Raw genomic sequence first — 16,353 nt, 5'->3', positions numbered from 1 at the left:
CTGGGGGGTCTCATGTGCCACCATGATTCCCAACACTATCTGTTCATTTCTCTCCAGGACTGAAGAAATTCCAGCACAACACCCTCCACCCCCCAATGTCTCCCTCCCACCAAACGCACGGTTCCTACACTATCTGCCACTGGAACTGGTTCAGGGTCTCAGCCCTGAGCCCCCAGGAACAACGTGAAGGGCAACCTAAGGAAGCCTCTCTTCTGCTACTGCTTTGGGAAATTACCATGCCTACTAAAATAAAGCACCAGGAAGACCCAAATGAGCCCCCTAGAAAGTCTGTTTGATGGCAGCCCCCAACAGTCAGCCACTTCCTGATATACACCCAACTGTTTCAGAGGTTCACCTGAACATGGCCTAAGTCTAATTTTCTCACCTAGATCATAAACACCTCTTGGGGTTGTTAAGACTCTTAGGGTTTTGATATTTTCCTGGGTGTACTGGGGGCAGAGCACACATCTGAGAAGTAAGTGATTATTTAGACCAGAGAGGCAGGATGGCTAGTACCACCCACTCTCAGCACTGGGGGAGGGCGGCGGACAACACAGCACCCGCACTGCAGGCAGGGGCTGTGCAGCCAGGCCCGAGGAAATGCACATGGAAAGAGGCCACTTACGTGATTAACTGTGCGTTGTCATGGTTCTTCTGGGTGAGCAGCTTGCGCCTCCAACTGAGAAATGACCATAGAGTAGAGTAGGGGTTCTCGGAAACTTCACACATATTCCCGTGAGTCCATACTTCCAAGCCCACGAGGGCAATCCGGATGTTCAAGGATCGGTAAAACTGAAAAAGCACACACGAATGCCACAGCATCATCTGTCAACACCAGGAGATTTATATGCCCCTCCCTAGCCTCAGCACTTGGAACAGGGGCCGGATTTCTCTCCTGTACATTCCTCGAAGGGCATGGAGGCAACAGGGGCTGCTGTTCACGTTTTTCAGAAGGAATCAATGAGATGCTGAGAAAGATACACAACGTTCTGGTGCCAGAGATGGGTCATTAAGCTTAGAGGAAAGAAGCCTGAGATGGAGGTTTAGGCGGTTCCTATAACCAGAATTACCAGAATTACAGAATATGTAGTCTTTGTTTCTGGCTTCCTTCACTTAGCATATTTTTGAGATTCATCCATCTCATGGTCTATGTCTGTCATTATTTGTATTGCTAAATGGTATTTCGCTGTATGGAGATACCAAATTGTACAGAGATGCATTTTTGTGTGAGGTCTCCCACTCATTTTGGAGTAAATGGGTATACATAATATACAAGTAGCTAGATACACTTATTCTTGAAAGTTTCCTTTCCTGTCACTGGAGCTGTTTGGGCTTTGTCACAAAGGCCACAAACAGGTGGCCAGCATGAGACTGCGAAGGTCCCAGATACCGTTTAGAGTTCTGTCCAAACCAGAGATCCTGAAATTCTATAAATGAGACCTGACTCCCAGGTTCCTTCAGAGTAGAGCTACACCTGGTGTTTGTGATGTGGTATGTTTCACCTCGTGCACATATAAACAGGAAGAGCGTTTTCTTTAAAGCAAAGTACTACTGGGGGCACCTGGGTGGCTCAGTGGTTGAGCATCTGTCTTCAGCTCAGGGTGTGTTCTCAGGATCCTGGGATGAGTCCCATTACAAATATACGTATCTGCCAAGGTGGAGCCACTTTAAAGAGTGAGTTTTGTCTTGTATCTGAAATGGATACAAGCGTATGTTTAAACTGCAAGATTTTTACTTGCTAGAGAATCTGTTTTAATATAGTGGTTTGGCCTCTGATTATTTATAGGTTTTGTAAATTTTAGAATCAATTTCTCTTTAAGGTGGCTCAGATTTTTCAACTCTTGTGCACATAAAATTGAGTTGAAGTTCATTGTGCCTTTTTTTCTTTATCCAAATTTTGAGTTAAAGCTTCATATGGTAACTGCATCCTGTTCAGACACTGTAGTCGAAATTTTTGAAACTGTGTGGTGTTCACTAAAAGTAGGAATAACAAAGTCAAAGCTAATTAAGGTCACAAACTTCGGTGAAACCCTTAAAGTCCAAATCTTCTTGATATTGTGAATTGTACCCCTTCTAGGTTAGTTTCTTCTGGACCCTCCATACTCCTTACAGTTACCTTTTAAATTTTGCACACATTGAGATTAAATTGGGCCTCTACTGTGCCGATTCCTATTTCCTCTTGTGTTTTAAGTGCGAACTAACAACATAAGTGAACATTAGCATCAAGTAGTGCAGACATATGTGTGCATTTGCTTGATTCAATTTGTTGTGACCTTATCAGTTTGGAATTGGAATTGCGCCATTTCGTAGACAAAGGAAACTAAGTATATTGCTGCACTTTTAAGTTTTCAGAACAGTGTTGAAAAATTGCATTGTTTTTATTTTTTTTAAACTCAGTTAAAAAAGACTAAAACATTCTTTCAAAAGAGGCATCTAAATGTGTTCCTAATTTTGTATATGGGCTTAGGTTTTGTAACCAATAAAAAAAAGCTGCTATCAAATACGATAAAAAAAAAATTTCTTCTCCCTCTGCCTGTGCCTCTGCCTCTCTCTCTTTGTCTCTCATAAATAAATAAATAAATAAATAAATAAATAAATAAATAAATAAATAAATACAACCTTTAAAAGAAAGAAAAAGCTAAGTACCACGGAAGGCATAGGTTCAAAGGATTCTTTGACTGGCCTACCCTAGAGATTACTGAGGCAGTTACTCTGAAAAAAAAAAAAAAAATTGCACGCAAATCTAGGTCACATGAGCAGAAGATACCATCTTAAATCCAAAACTGGCAGGTACTGCAGCTGCTAAAAACAACAATCGTAACATCAATGTTTATCAAGCACATTCTATGTCCCAAGCACGGAAGCTTAGAAAAGTTCAGTAACTTGCCCAAAGTCTTAGCAGGAGGATGGTGGAGCCAGGATTAAGGCCCAGATTATCAGATCAGACCCCAGAGCCACTCAAGACCCTCATTGCTTCAGTGCTGGCCTATTACACATCCAGAGACTCATCTTGCCCCCCAGAAGTTGTGGTGTAAGATGGGCTCCAGATTCAGTGAAGTAGCAGTTGATTTCAAAGGAAAGTCATTTTCCCGTTTTGTGCCAGGTCAATCATTACAGAGAATAAAGGGTTTGAACTTGCTGCCTGAGGGAGCTTTTAAGGACGTAAAACTTGGCTTTTTCACAGTTAAGGAAAAACACTTTGGATTGGGTTCATGGTTCAGCAAATTAGTGCCACTCCTTCCAGTTTTACAAGCTGCTGGATCAGCAAGCCTCAGAGAAGTTGGGTTTGCCTTCTTTCACCCTAGCCAGGGTGACTAAAATCAGCTGCTCAGGAGAAAACTCAGACTACTCTCCAGAAGGGACCAGCCAGGCAAGGCTAGGGGCTTCAAATACGGGCCAGGCCATGGTATCTTCTCGCTTCCATTTTTCATAGGCACTCTTGGTTCTACCACCCAGACCAGCTGGAGAGTTCACAATGGGGAGGCCCAGCCAAGTCTGCCACCTGCTGGGTCTCCAGAACAATAGATGTCACATGGTGAGAACGGGGTCTGCCTCCTGTATACATACCCCCAGGAAACAAGCTTTTTCTGTTTTCCCAGATGTTGAGTGTTTGGGATGTAGGATCATTTAAATGTTATTGTTGAATGAACTAAGAGCTAGAAAGACAACTGAGCTGTGTCCCTGGAGGCCTTCCTTCCAGGAAATGCTGATGTTTGACTTTCACCTGCCACTGAACACTGACCAGTGTTTCCAGAGCCATCTAAGGCAAAACAAAAACACAGACCATTAACTCTCCCATCTGATGACTTCGGAACACTACCAAGTTTGCTGGTAAATCCAGCAAAAAAAAATTTAAATTCTCTTCTTTATCTTCTGTTTTGAAAAAAATAATTTCCCCTTTAGATCTGGGAACCATGAATACCTAATAGGCCTGGAGTTAAGCATCAAAAGTGCTCTGAGTGCCCTGAAATTGTACAATGTTTTCAGATTCTCTCTCTCTCTCTCTCTTTAAGATTTTATTTATTTATTCATGAGAGGCACAGAGAGAGAGGCAGAGACACAGGCACAGGAGAAGCAGGCGTCCCACAAGAAGCCCGATGTGGGACTCAATCCCCGATCCCGGGATCACGCCCTGAGCTGAAGGCAGACGCCCAACCGCTGAGCCACCCAGGCATCCCTGTTTTCAGATTCTCAAAGAGACCCGTGACCCCAAACATTAAAATCTAACTTTTAAAAACCATTTACTACTGGCCTATCAAGAGAGTACTGTAATTTAAGGTTATCTATTCTACTGCATTTTGTAGTATAAAAAATACCCTTTTTCATATAAGCAAAGTATTTCCAAGTCCTAGACCAGCCTGTTCTAGTAAAATTCAACAATTTGGGTATTTCCTAATGGCATGATTAAAAGGTCCTGATCTGGGAAAGTTAGCTATTCACACAATCTAAGAGATAACTAATTTTAGAACCATTTTACAGATGGAGACTATATAGATTGGCCCAAAACAACCCATTCAACTTTTAAGGCTCTGTATCTTTCCCATGCTGACCTACCCCAATCTTCCCCTAAGTCAGAAAATGTGGTCACATGAGCAGAAGATACCATCTTCAGTGGCATGTCACTCAGATTGACTGGCAGTGCTTTCTACAGTGAGAAGAATTCTGAGACTGTGTGGGGTTCAGCAGGAAAGGGTGCTGGGCTCAATTACAAATGTCTGCCATGGGTACCGGTAAGGAGACTTTTCAGTATGTAGCCTCATATTTCTCATTCTTGCCTGAAAAGGAATAGATCCCTTTCAGCTGCAATGATGAAAGAAACCTTCACAGTGTACGCTTTCTAAAAAGTGTTGAGCTTTTTACCTGGAAGGAAGCTTAGAGAACCTTAAAGCATTCTTAAACTGGGCTCTTCCGTGTCCTAGGTTCCCTGGAAGCCATTGGCAAGGGTGAGGAGAAGGAGCAAGAGGATAGCACTCTGGATCCTCACCCCTGCTTTAGTTTAGAGAGTTTGTCATTACCTGACTTTTATATTAGACACTGGCATAAGATTTCATTTAAAAGAAGGGTTCCACCAGGAAAACAAAACCATTGAAGCCATTGATTTAAGCCAGCCCCTCTGCTTTGTAAATTAAAAGCATAACAAAACAAAACTGCAACCCAAAGAAGACAACTTACCTGGCTGGCTAAGGTCACATAGTTGAGGGCTTTGTCATGACTACCCTAAGCCTCTATGCCACTGCTATTGCCTCTCAGAAACTGTGGGGGGTAAGCAATCCATGAGGCAGCTGAGGTACCATGTGATCTCCTGTCCTGTGGCCCCTCTAAGGTGCTGGCACCTTTCCCACAAAGTACACACCTGGTCTCACCTTATCAACGTAATTGGCGATCTCCATGAGCTTGTGTTTGGTGGCGTCCTGGTCTCGCCGATTCTTCTGAAACTGAATGGAGCAAGCAGAGCTAGGTGAGGCCCCAGAACCCCTTCCTGGACCCTCCTGTGACCCATTTCTTATCTTTCAATTAGCTTTTGTTTTCTCCAACCTTCTATAAGCAGTTATTTTTATTTTTATTAGTTTTTAAAGATTTTATTTATTTATTCATGAGAGAGAGAGAGAGAGAGAGGCAGAGACACAGGCAGAGGGAGAAGCAGGCTCCATGCAGGGAACCTGACGTGGGACTCCATCCCGGGTCTTCAGGATCAGACCCTGGGCTAAAGGCGGCGCTAAACCACTGAGCCACCTGGGCTGCCCTTAAAGCAGTAATTTTTATACAATTTCTTCTCCCCTCACATACCCACCCTCCACAGTGTCAGCTCAGGGAGGGCAGAACCTGGGTCACATTCATCTTGGTATCTTCAGCTGTCAGCTCAGTCTCAGGCACACAGTAGGCATATAATAGTCGTACAGTAAATTGAGGTCTCTTCCTTTAGCCCTTGAAGTCAAACCTGTTCTCCTGTCCTCCAAATTATCAGGTCTCCTGCAAACTCTCACTGGGGCTTAGAAGTGGGACCAATCTGGTCCTTGCTTTGGCCATCACTCCAACATGAAGCCATCATTACAGGGAGCTCATGAGGCCTCCCTAAATGCGACTGATCAACATTGATCAAATCACTGCTGAATGTCTACCATGTGCGAGGCATTATGCCTGGCACTAGTATGTGAGATCCTGGTACTGGCCTAGAGGACCTTACATTAAAACAGAAAGAGAGGGGCACCTGGGTGGCTCAGTTGGTTAAGCTTCCAACTCTTGGTTCCCACTCAAGGTCTTGATCTCAGGATTGTGAGATCAAGCCCCGCATCAGGCTCTGCGCTCAGCAAGGAGTCTGCTTGGGATTCTCTCTCTCCCTCCCCCTCCCCCTGCTTGCTCTATCTTCTCTCTAAAATAATCTTTAAAAAAAGAGAGAGCCAGAAATAACAACAATGACAGATTCTGTATTTAAGGCATACACAATTAAAATGGACACATAAATAACTGCAATGGGAGGCCACGCCAATGACAAACATGGTGCTGGCAATCAGTACCCTAAGACTGTGGCAAACAGGCTTCATCTGGCATGTCACTCAGATTGATTGGCAGTCCTTTCTACAGTGAGAAGAATTCTGGAGACTGTGTGGGGTTCAGCAGGAAAGAGTGCTGGGCTCAATTACAAATGTCTGCCATGGGTACCGGTAGGGAGACTTTTCAGTATATAGCATCATATTTATCATTCTTGCCTGAAAAGGAACAGATCCCTTTCAGCTGCAATGATGAAAGAAAGCTTCACAGTGTAAAGCTAAAATCTGCTACAATTGCAACCTAAATTTGCAAATGATGGGCATGTCCTGTATGCGGCCATTGTTACAGAGAATCCGGGTACCTATCTGACTTACCTAGTGCACAGTATATATGTTACTTCAATTCCAACCCTTCACATCACTCCTCCACCCCATCCCACAAAAACATCCAAGCAAGAATATTAAAAAAAAAAAAAAAAAAAACAGCCAGGTAATACACATTGAGATATGTGTTGGAAAGAGGGTGTGTCCTGGCCATGATACAGGGGAGAAAACAGCCGCTTCTATTCTTCCGTTGCTGTTGGACTTTCCTGGGCCTCCTCAGAACTGTCACTTGTCAGAACTGTGGATCATCTCACTTCACCCTTGCTTTCTAGAGTTCAATTCAATGCAAAGCCCAAGACTTGGACCTATGACTTGTGAATCCTAAAGTTTCTCTTAATAGAGTGATCCAATTTCTAAATTGGTCTCACTGCAGAGAAAGTGTTGCAACATTTATTGAATATTTATTAGAACATCAGAGTCAGATTTCACTGTTTTCCAAATATATTAATCCTATCTTTGAACAACTGCCTGATAATACCACTGTTGTTGATGGACAATATACTCTGGACAATATACCATGTTGTCCAGAGGAGCCTCAAGCAGGGGTAGCAAACTTTCTATAAATAGATTGTAAATATTTGAGGCTTTGTAGACATACTGTGTCACCTCTGCTCACTCTGCCACTGCAGCTCAAAGCAGCCACGGACAATACACACAGCAGGAAGCATTTGTTCCAGTACAACTCTATTTACAAATACATGTGGTGGGCTGGCTTTGGCCAGAGGCTAAATATAGTTTGCAGACCCCTGATCGAAAGAAAGAACTCTATCAACCTTATACTTTCTAGGGTGACATGGGAAGTAAAACGTGGAATATCACCTGGGCTTTGCCAGCCACCCCACGTTCTTTCTGGAACATATCAGCACTCTGCGTGCCTGTTTTTACAACTATCCTATATCCTCCTACAACATCCTATCTTGCTCCTTCCCTGCCTGGATTTCCCATTTCACCTGAGTAATGAATAAACAGAGGACTGGCCCAGGCTCTCCCACCTAGGCTCAGGGAGTGAGCAGCTACTTGGTCATTTTTACTCTAATTACTCACTCTCTGGGCGGCTCTGCTCCCTGCACCGGGTTCAGAGCCCAGAGATGGAGCCTGGCCTATCTCAGCACCAGGTTATAAATCACAGATAAGGCAGCCCTCCCCTTCTCTCTCTTCCCAACCTCTTAGATTAATTAATTGTCAGGAATACATATCTGCCTGCAGAGGATGAGAGGCCACTGGGAGAGAAAGTCAGGGAGAGGGGGTGTGGGGAGGTGAGGATTTGTGAGCCTGCAAACCCAGCCTGGCTGATTACAACCCCCACCAGTGAATCATTCAAAGCCCAGAACCCTGAGAAATGAGCACATTCCTGATCCACAGGCTGCACGAATCACGCCCTGTCAGCAATGCCTATGGGACTGGTGCTGGAGGCTCTCTCCTCTGGAACAGGAAGATGGCCCTAAACCACACCATAATCCTAGAGGCCCCTTGGGAGCCACTCTTCCTCTTGGGGCTTTGCTGTGGCCCTGAAGGTCATGATATTGAAGATGCCCAATCCCTAACCCACCTCCAATTCTTCAGCTTCCAGAATTTCACACCCATCCAGTCTTAGAACCCTGCAGCAAGATTGCACTGGGGAGAGTGCAGGGCCGAAGAGGAGGATCACCCAACCTTTACATTAGAGCAGTGGGGTTTCTATATACTTAACTGTGGGGGTCTCAGGAGCTTTATCTGAACAAAAGATTCTGTGGCTAAAAAAAAAAGTTTCAAGACCACTGTATGAGATGATCTTAGATCATCTAACAAAAGCTCAAATGGAAAAATGTCCTGGAGTCAGAGGAACTCAGCCTTTTTTCCAGCAGCCCTCTCACCACAAAGCAGTCCTGCCGGGCAGGGGCCAGTGTCGTTACCTCTCCCCATGACCATGGAACCTCGGCTTTTAAATCAGCTTTAGATTTTGCTCCCCACACCACTCCCCCATCCTACAGGCACACCAGTCTTTGGAAAGGAAAACAAAAGAAGAAATAAAAAATGGAAAGGTTGCTGGAGAAACCAATACCTACATCAGTTACAAAGCTAAATTCTTCTCAAAGCAGAACATGATGCTCCCTTGGCCTGAAATGCCCTTCACCTCCACTTTTCTGCCCAGTTAAGGACTCCTTGTCCTTTAAGGTAGCTCAAGGCCACGTGCTCCTGCATACTAACGCTCTCAAAGGCAGCTCTTCCAGCACGAAGCCTAGTGTTCTTTCCATGCCCTGCACTGCTCCACGATCTGTGTTTTGGGACCGTGGACTAGGTAAGGCCACCTTGGGGAGGTAAAGCTCCCTGGAAAGAGCTGCATCATCTGGATGGGGCATGAGACAGGTGGAGCTCTGACGAGTTCCGTCCTAGGGGACCCCAGGTGAGGTGGCAGCGTTAGAACACAACGAGTGTTCAGCTCATCGTGACTTTCCCTGCCCAGATGTGCTTAGTTGTGGTTAGGTCACTATATGAAGTGAGAACTGGACGTGAAATACGGCTAGTTTAGGCAAATATGGGCTCTGGAGCCTGATCCCATTCTTTGGGTGTCAACTTCAACATCATCAGCTTGGAGCTTTCCCCAATTCCTAAAGCCATGTCAGATCTTTCATGACCTTTGCTCTAATTCTCTATAGAGATCGATCTTGGCAGTCACCACACTTGAGTTTTTGTGCCACTTTTATAAACTTTGGTGTCAGGGGCAGGTCTATCTTAATCTCCTGGGGCCAAGTACTGTGCTTGACACATAAGAGAAAATCAAGATACTGTTGATGAACAAATGAAATGAAAGACTGAGAGGGATGAGAGTTCATCAAATCTCAGAAGCCAAGGCCAGTCAGTGAGAACCTCACCTGATTTGAGAAATATAGAATTAAAGGGCAAAAAGCTATTCCTTAGGTCAGTAGTTCTCAAACTTGCTGTGTCCAGAATCACCCAGAGGGCTTGTTAAAACATGGATTCCGGGACCTCAGCTGCACAGATTAGGATTTAGCAGATCTGGGATGGGGTTCAAGAATTTGCATTTCACAAGTTCCTGGGTGCTGCTGATACTTTGAGGACCATTTGGTTCTCATTTGGCACCCACATGATTATAAAATGGATCCACCCATGGGAACAAAAATTGTATTCAATCAGATGACTGAGAATATACTTATTATCTTTGCAAAAAATTTTTTTTGAAATTTCTATAGAGAATTTATGGACTCCCTAAGAATATACACCCTAACTAAAAGGTCTCAGACTCAGTTTAAGAAATGTTAATCCAAATAACACTAGTTGCCCTGATTTTCTATCTGATTAATGTATTGAGCCAGAAGAGATTTTTCTCGTTTTTTTTTTTTTTTTTTTTTTTTTTTCCCTCAACTATTTAAAAAATAGCCAAAAGAGCCCTTGGTCAGATTTAAGGCCAAAATCACATGATCAACTGGAGAAAGATGAATGTTTCAGCATTTCACCCAAAGTGGCTGGAAGCCTGGAATGGCAGCTATCAAGAGAGTAGCTTTTCCACTAAAACCCATTGGCTCCCCCTTACCTCTGCATAATCAGCCACGAGGTAAAGCTCCACATACTTCATGGAGTGTAAATCTTCCCTTTTCATCTAAGAAAGAGATATAAGCAGATCAGAGCTGTAGAAATGGTGGGCATGCTAGTTAATAATGGCCCTCCTTACTGACTTTACACTTGGCATTAGAGACCATGCTGGCTATAGTTACCATTACCCTCACTACACCTTCAGCCCGTCATCTTGGTCATCGATGGGGCTGCTCGGGGACTATGAGTCAAGTCCTTTATACTCAAAAAACAATAAGCTGGGGTGGCTAGTTCACAGGCCAACATACTGTGAGGGAACACGCTGACAATCAAGTTCCCAAAAAGCATTTAAACCACATACCTCTATTTTCAGTATACATAAATACATGCGTTTTGTGCATATGGTTAAGTGGCTATTCCAAAAGGGAAGGCATGGTTTTTTTTCTCTCACATTTTAAAGTTTCTGAAATCAGCATCTCAGAGTTTTATAAATGTCATAGTGTTTTTTCCCAAAAGTTTTTCCCAAAGGCAATTATTCCATCCAATACAAGGGTATCTCACATAGCAGTGAAAAAGATAAGAACTTAGAATTAAAAAGAAAGGCTATTTCCTCCCTCCTGTCCATCTCCTTTAATTTAGGAATACTCCTGGATCCAAAGTAAGGACATCCGAGGGGACAAGCATACCACCAGGTTGGCTCTTGCACTGAGACTCACCCTGCGAGGTCGTTTCTTGGTCTGGTTCATAGAAGGAAGGACCCTGTCCCCAGTGATGGACTTGGAGTACTTGAACCCACAGTTCCCCAGGGGCAGCTTGAGATGTTCAGATCTGTAAATAAGGTGGTGGCCCTCGCTGTCGGGGAGGGGCTCGATGATGTAGCTGAGGTTACTGCTCACCGTAATCAGTCCTCTGTCAATGGGAGAAACAGAATCTCTGGTCAAAGACTACAGTCCTGGAAAAGTCTCTTGCTCAGGCCTCGGTTTCTCCATATGCAAAATGACATGGTTGGTTTTGATCACTGTTTCTTTACTATGGGGTCATGTATAGTATGGGGTCTCTTTTGGTGAGATTCTGATGCAAACTCAGACTTTCCCTGCAGAGAAATATGCATGTGTATATGAAAGGTGGTACATAATTTCAGATACTAAAAGCTTATTAATTAAGAAGCTCAAAGCTTCTAAAAAGGCCCACCAGGGGCAGTTAATAATATAAAGGATGGTAAGACCAGGATTCCAAAAAGCCTCCCAAACTCAAGCACCGCATGTGACAAATCAAAAGTTGCAACTTATAGGTTCAGAAAAAGATGGTCTGTAAACTGGAAAATAAACACTGGCCTGGGGGTGAGGAAACCCACGTTTTGGTCCTCACTCCAACAGTAAGCTGTCAAATGGTCTTCAATGCACTTCTTAAAAAAAAAAAAAAATCACTCCAAGCCTCAGTTTCCCCTGTGTAAATGCAAATGATAATTTACTAATTTAACAGGATTCCAGATGAGGGATCCCTGGGTGGCGCAGCGGTTTAGCGCCTGCCTTTGGCCCAGGGCATGATCCTGGAGACCCGGGATTGAATCCCATGTCGGGCTCTCGGTGCATGGAGCCTGCTTCTCCCTCTGCCTGTGTCTCTGCCTCTCTCTCTCTCTCTCTCTCTCTATCATAAATAAATAAAAATTAAAAAAAAAAAAAAGGATTCCAGATGATTAAATGAAAATATTTTTGTGTACAGAAACCAAAGCCAGAGGCATCACCGATGGCACTCCTAATAGTCTCAAGGAGGCCGTCTTTTAGTGAAGCCAAGAACATGTGACTACTCTTGGCTCCCAGTTATAGATACAAGCACTGAACTCAGAATAAGGACATGTGTTCATTCATTACATTCTTTCACCCACTGAACTCTTAATCTGTACTAGATGTGATCTAGACATAATCCCTGTCCTCAAGTAAGTCACAGCTTCATTGGAGGATGATCATTCATTCTATAAGTATTTCCTGAGCTCCTTCTATGTGCCATGCACATAGAAGAACTAGTTGATGAGCATGGAGAAGTGAACAGGATAGACAAAGGGCCTGCCCCTCTGAAGCTTACACTCTGAACCTGGGAATAAATCACTAGAGTATATAACAGAGACAGCAAAAAGAATTCATCGCCCCCAACACGGATGGACTGGATACAGCTGCCTGGGAGCACTCCATCAATGCAGCTTCTGAGAGAAAGAGTGCTATGACCTGTTATCGATCACGATCGCAAATAATCCCTGGTGAGTACAGGCCCATGTAGCAGGTATCTGCCATCCTTGATACAGTAAGATGAATACTATAGCAAGGGAATGCACTGAGTCAGGGCTCTGGGGGAGGAAGAAGCCCAGTAACGAGTCCGAGGGCACCAGCAGCATGTCATGGGATCCCAAACCTGAGGCCCCCATCTGTCCAGAGAGTTCAAAAGCTAAAGTATCTCCAAGTCAGGCTTTGTCACTCCAAACCGGCAAGACCTCTGTCTGGCTGTCCCAGCTTCCACCTCCACCCCTCCTCCCTCAAATCCCCACCCAGGCTCTGCCCTTTGGGAAGAGCCTGTGATGCTTGTGGGAGAGATAGCGCCAGTTTGTGATCAGCAGCAGCCTTCCTGGAATCCATCCCTGGCTGACCTCACTCTGGTGCCAGGGAGCCTGACAACTTCCCGGTTGCCTCACCCAGGCTGATGCAGCAATCTGGGACCAGCCCCTCAGCCGGACACCCAAGGTGCTCCCCTGAACAGCTGAGGGTGGGAGTGGGGCTAAGAGCAAAGGTCACATCCGCTCTCGAGTCCAGACAGGAAAGGGCAGAGGGGAGAGCCACTGTGGGCATCCTGTTCCCAAGCTTTCTTCTCATCTCGCCTGACCAAGGCCCCTCCCATGACCTCAGTTTCCCCCAATGGCTCCAAACATTGGAAACAGAGGGCTTGACAGCAAGTCAGAGGATGGTTTTGTGCCCATCAGGTTGTGGCTGTGAAGATAACACCCAGTGAGTGGAAAGTTCCAGGCTTCCCTTGAATAAGCTTCTGGGTCAAACAGAACAGAGATAAAGCCAAAGCTTGGTACATGGTGAACAATAGGAATCATGGTGGCTATACAGAAGCTTTGCTATGGTCCAGCCACTATGCTGAGTATTTTCTTCTTCACACCAACATTTCTGATCCTTAGAAACATTATCCCCATTGTACAAATAAGAACACTAAAGTGAGGTGAGGTTAATAAACTGACCCAAAGTCACACAGGTAGCAAGAACCCAAGCAGTCTGGTTCCAGATCCCACAGCCTTAACCATGATCTCACACTGCTTCTGTCACAACAGCCCTGGAGAGTGGGTCAGAAAGATAGCCCCCATCTACAGATGGTTACAAGTGACAGGCACCAGTCCCTCTCCCCGGCGGTGGGATTGGCCTGTCCTAAGTAAGATATCAGTCTGCTGGGAGATAAGACGAAGGAGGCTGTTAGCCTACTTTTCATTGTTGGATGCCATTTTTTTGAGAGTTAACCGCAGGCCAGGCACTGTGCTTACAATCGTCATTCTTTTTTCATCAGTGTTACTAGGCACCATCAGAAGTCCCACTTCATAGATGAGGAAACTGGGCCCTGGAGAGATTAAATAACAAAGTCTACTGGGTATCTGGAGCCCAAGGTTTGAGGTCCAGACTCTGGGCTGTCCATCAGTGAGTTCCAAACTGATGGGTCAAACTCCCAGAGCTACCTATTAGAATATTCTTTTTTTTTTTTTCCTATTAGAATATTCTATGGAGCATATTAAAAATACAAATGTAGGAGACTCAGATATCGTAGGCTGGAGCATCTGCGCTGTAAACAGTCCTGCGGTAATTCCCTGCACAGTAATACTCAGGAAGTTTGGCCTGGAGCCCAGGCGTGGTGGCAGGAGCCTGTCTTTTCACAAAGCCCCAGACAATTCTGCTTCAGAGAGTGGGAAGATTCTACTTCGAGAAGCACAGGCTCAGGAGGACACTGAAGGTCCTTCTGGCAATAGGACTCATGGCTGCTTCCCGCCCGTCCCCCTACTGTGGTCCCTGGTAATCTGCCCCATGGCACCGTGGCCATCCTCCCAGACTACCTGGCTTGGAGGAGAAGCTGGCACAAGCCCCAGCACTTTACAGTGAGCACCAGCTTTAGACAACAACAGTCGGGGAGAGGGGGATGGATTTCTTAGAATCTAATTCCCAAAGGCTTCCCTATCTCCACCCCCAAATCCTGCTAGCTGCTCTCCCCTGAGCACCCACAGGTCATTTATCTTCCCAGGAGCCTCAGTTGATCTAATTTGCTAAATGTAAGCACTGGCAGAGCTTAGCCAGGGGGCACGGGAGGGGAGTCCAGGAGGCTGGGTGGCTGGAACCTCCCACGCTATTTTCTATTCCATTCTCCATCCTATTGCTCATTGTTAAGAGTCTGATATAAATGAAATTATACAGAGGAACCCTGGCAGGGCAGGGCAGGACAGGCAGGGAGGAGCAGATGATTCATGTTTAACTCCTGAATGACCATGGGACTTAGCCAAATGCACCCTTGAAGGACCGAGGCAAGAAGTACTTCCTAGGAATGTGTCCGTTCAGAGCTAAACCTACGGGGACACATCCCACGTCCCTACATCTGGGGCTGCCCTAAGAGGTAAACACCCTGTTACCCTTCCTTCCCTCCCCTCACTGCTCCCCATCCCCACCCCAATCTGCATCCAATGAGAAGGAGGTACTGGGAACATGAAAGGCATCACAGAAGGAAGGAGGTGCAGAGGTGACCAGCTCCCTAAGGGATGGGGTGGCAAGGCACAAGTGGGGAGGGTAAGCTGGGGAGGGAGACACAGCTGGGCCTGAATTCTGGCTTTGCGTCTCCTAGCATTGTGCCAAGTCAATAATGCTGGCCAGCTCGCACTGTGGCTATGATAACTGACTGAAGTAAGGGAGCCATTCAGTAGTCATTCAACCCATATATATGGAAACTACTATGTGCCAAGAACTGTTTTAGGCACTGGGGATGCAACACGATTGGAAAGAGTTCCCTCTTTTAAGGACCACACTCATCACCTACTATAAATCCACCAATGAGGTCACAGCTGTTCCCACTGTATAGGCAAGAAAACCAACACTACAGAACTAGGTGTAAAAACACCAAGAATGGTTTGGCTCTAGAATCTACACCTGTCATGACTTAGCGGTACCGCCCTGCGAGGGCTTATTCTGTGCCTGACACAGAGGCAGTGTTTATTATACGTTCTTCAGAAGGAAGGCCAGGTATTCAAAGGGGAAGGCCATGCCCCTCCCTGGCAAAACAGCAGACGGGGATGGACTGCTGCGGGTATATGAGCCACCTCCTTCTGCCCCAGGTGCCCACCTCCCTGAGACCGTGCACTCTCTGCAGCACAGAACTTCCAACACTGAATAGTCCTTCGAGTGATCTGATCTACTTTATTTTTCAGATGAGAGGAACCAAAGCCCAGAGAAAAAGGAACTCGCAAGGTCACCCAGTGAGTTACTGTTACAGCTGGGAGCAGATCCCAGTCTTCTGGTGAACCGGCTCCTTACTCCCCAGTGGGGCCCTGACACCAGCCCCCACCCCCACCGCCCACTCACAGTCCTTGCACCATGAACACCATCTGTAAAACTGAATAAGGCCCACAGGAAAAGAAAAAAAAAAAGCCCACAGGAGATGCCAGTCTAGCCAAAGGCAAAGACAAGGAGAAAATGATTTGAGGAAGGCGAAGTTCAAAGACCACACAGCTGGGAGGTGTGGAGTGAGGTCTCAGACTTAGGTCCCTTGGTTCTAAATTCTGAGTGCCCTCCAGGCCATCATGCACACATTCTTACATGTTCTCTTGCATTCATTTTCAACCTCATGTTCTCTTTCCAGCCCTCTCTCACAGATATGAGTCCTGGGACCTGGAGTAAAGTATAACCACAGTAAGGGTGGGCCTCAGAGTTTT

General features: G+C 45.5%; 1 protein-coding gene across 1 annotated transcript in view; it reads right to left on the bottom strand.

Annotated features, from left to right (window-relative positions):
- Positions 1-16,353, bottom strand: part of ADAM19 (ADAM metallopeptidase domain 19) — an 83,382-nt gene that overhangs the window by 25,337 nt on the left and 41,692 nt on the right. Inside the window, exons 6-9 of the mRNA XM_077895705.1 lie at positions 11,120-11,312; positions 10,405-10,470; positions 5,364-5,435; positions 626-792 (exon numbers count right to left, since the gene is read on the bottom strand). Coding sequence (XP_077751831.1) covers positions 626-792; positions 5,364-5,435; positions 10,405-10,470; positions 11,120-11,312 — 498 coding nt within the window. The remainder of the gene's footprint in view (positions 1-625; positions 793-5,363; positions 5,436-10,404; positions 10,471-11,119; positions 11,313-16,353) is intronic.

This window comes from Canis aureus, chromosome 4 (genome assembly GCF_053574225.1).
Source record: "Canis aureus isolate CA01 chromosome 4, VMU_Caureus_v.1.0, whole genome shotgun sequence".
NCBI lineage: Eukaryota > Metazoa > Chordata > Mammalia > Carnivora > Canidae > Canis > Canis aureus.
The sequence above is the reverse complement of the archived record's forward strand: the minus strand, read 5'-3'. Positions and strand labels throughout refer to the sequence as shown.